General features: G+C 40.9%; 1 protein-coding gene across 1 annotated transcript in view; it reads right to left on the reverse strand.

Annotated features, from left to right (window-relative positions):
- LOC143286708 (prestin-like) overlaps positions 1 to 1176 on the reverse strand; it is a 13263-nt gene extending 12087 nt beyond the window's left edge. The window contains exon 1 of the mRNA XM_076594393.1: positions 672 to 1176. Within this exon, the coding sequence (XP_076450508.1) occupies positions 672 to 713 (42 nt within the window). The 5' untranslated portion in view covers positions 714 to 1176. The remainder of the gene's footprint in view (positions 1 to 671) is intronic.
- Between the last annotated feature and the right edge of the window lie 434 nt (positions 1177 to 1610).

The following is a 1610-nucleotide window of genomic DNA, read 5'->3' on the forward strand; positions in this document are numbered from 1 at the left end:
GGGAAAGAAAGTGTTGGACTGGAATAATACTTCCTGCGTTCAATATTGGTTACCTGTGGTTAATATTGGTAGGAGTGGGGTTGAGATGATGTGCCCCGTAGTAAACTTGATCTTGATGTGTTTCTTTAATAACTGACCATGTGGCCACACCCATCAGTGTCCTTTGGATACTTTGTTGAAGGAAATACTTCTGTTGTTGTTCCTTCTAAATATGTATTTGTTTTTGTTAATTAAAAAAAACAACAACATTCATACAATTACATAATTACGTACATTAAATGTGTTTTAAAAATCTATTTATGTGTGGGCTTGTTGGTGTTGTGGCGTCTGTCGTGGGGGACGGGGGGAGGGGGGGGGGTGCACGCCCGCTTTAGCACGCGTTTGACAGGTACCATGCCCCCAATGTTCCTTTGTGAGCCCGTTACACATGATAAAGACATATAATAAAGACATATTTTGACATAACAAAGACATCATATGTTCTGCGCCATTCAATTCTATCCTATTCTATTCTGCCATGCATGGGTCGGGCCAGTGTTTACAGTTTGAGAGAACAGAAATCTGTCGAGAGGGTGGGGGGCTGGGGGGGACGAAATAAAAGAAAATCCTGCAGATATGAAAAACTTTTTTTTTCTCAAATAACTTAAAACTAAGGAAAGCGCAAAACTGACCATGAGTGGTGTCTGTTCCACACTGTGATGAGGAGAAGTCATCAGGCTCTGGCTTTGTTCTGTAAACGTCGTGTCCGGCAGGACCCCGGCAGTGGGAATACACGTTTCAGGGTGCAGACCTACGGACGTGAACTGTCCTTTAGACAAGGACTGACGAACACCTCTGCCGTCTCTCTGACGTGCCGTGCAGAAACAGCTGGATAATTAGCTTTTTGGACACGACACAAACAACTGGATGATTAACTCTTTCGACACGACACAAAACAACTGGATAATTAACTCCTTCGACACGGCACAAAACAACTGGATAATTAGCTTTATGGACACGACACAAAACGAATGATTAACTCTTTGGACACGTCGCGAAACAAATATGAATGATCAACTATTTGGACACGTCGTAAAACAGCCGAACGATTGACTGTTTGGACGCGTCAGGTTACAACCGAATGATTAACCCTTTGAACACGTCGCAAACACTCAACACAGCCGTGTTCGGTGTAGATGGCGAGCAGATGACTGTGACAGCTTTGGTGTGACAATGGATGACTGTCGTTTTCCGATCCTAGTTGGCCTTTGTTCTTGTGTTATACACATGGTTCATACTATACTATACTAAACCTGTTTACTAATTTCTAGTTTCTTGGCGATGAAAAAAAAAATTTAAAAGAAAGAAAGAAAGAAACAAAAACAAAAAAACACACCCAAAAAACGAACACACACAAAAAAAGAAAAAGAAAAAAAAGAAAAAGAAAAAAAGGAAGGGTTAAGAGATGGCACAATGATTTGAACTTTAAAAACGACCAATTGTTGCGACATTGACCCCAAGGTTCAAGTTTGCTGGTTAAGAAAACTGCTTTGTGTGCTATTTTTTTTTTCAAAAACAATCTGGCCGATTTTGACCAGAAATTGACCAACAGACGTATCGTTAAACCTTCC

This window comes from Babylonia areolata, chromosome 10, assembly GCF_041734735.1.
Source record: "Babylonia areolata isolate BAREFJ2019XMU chromosome 10, ASM4173473v1, whole genome shotgun sequence".
Taxonomy (NCBI): Eukaryota; Metazoa; Mollusca; class Gastropoda; order Neogastropoda; family Buccinidae; genus Babylonia; species Babylonia areolata.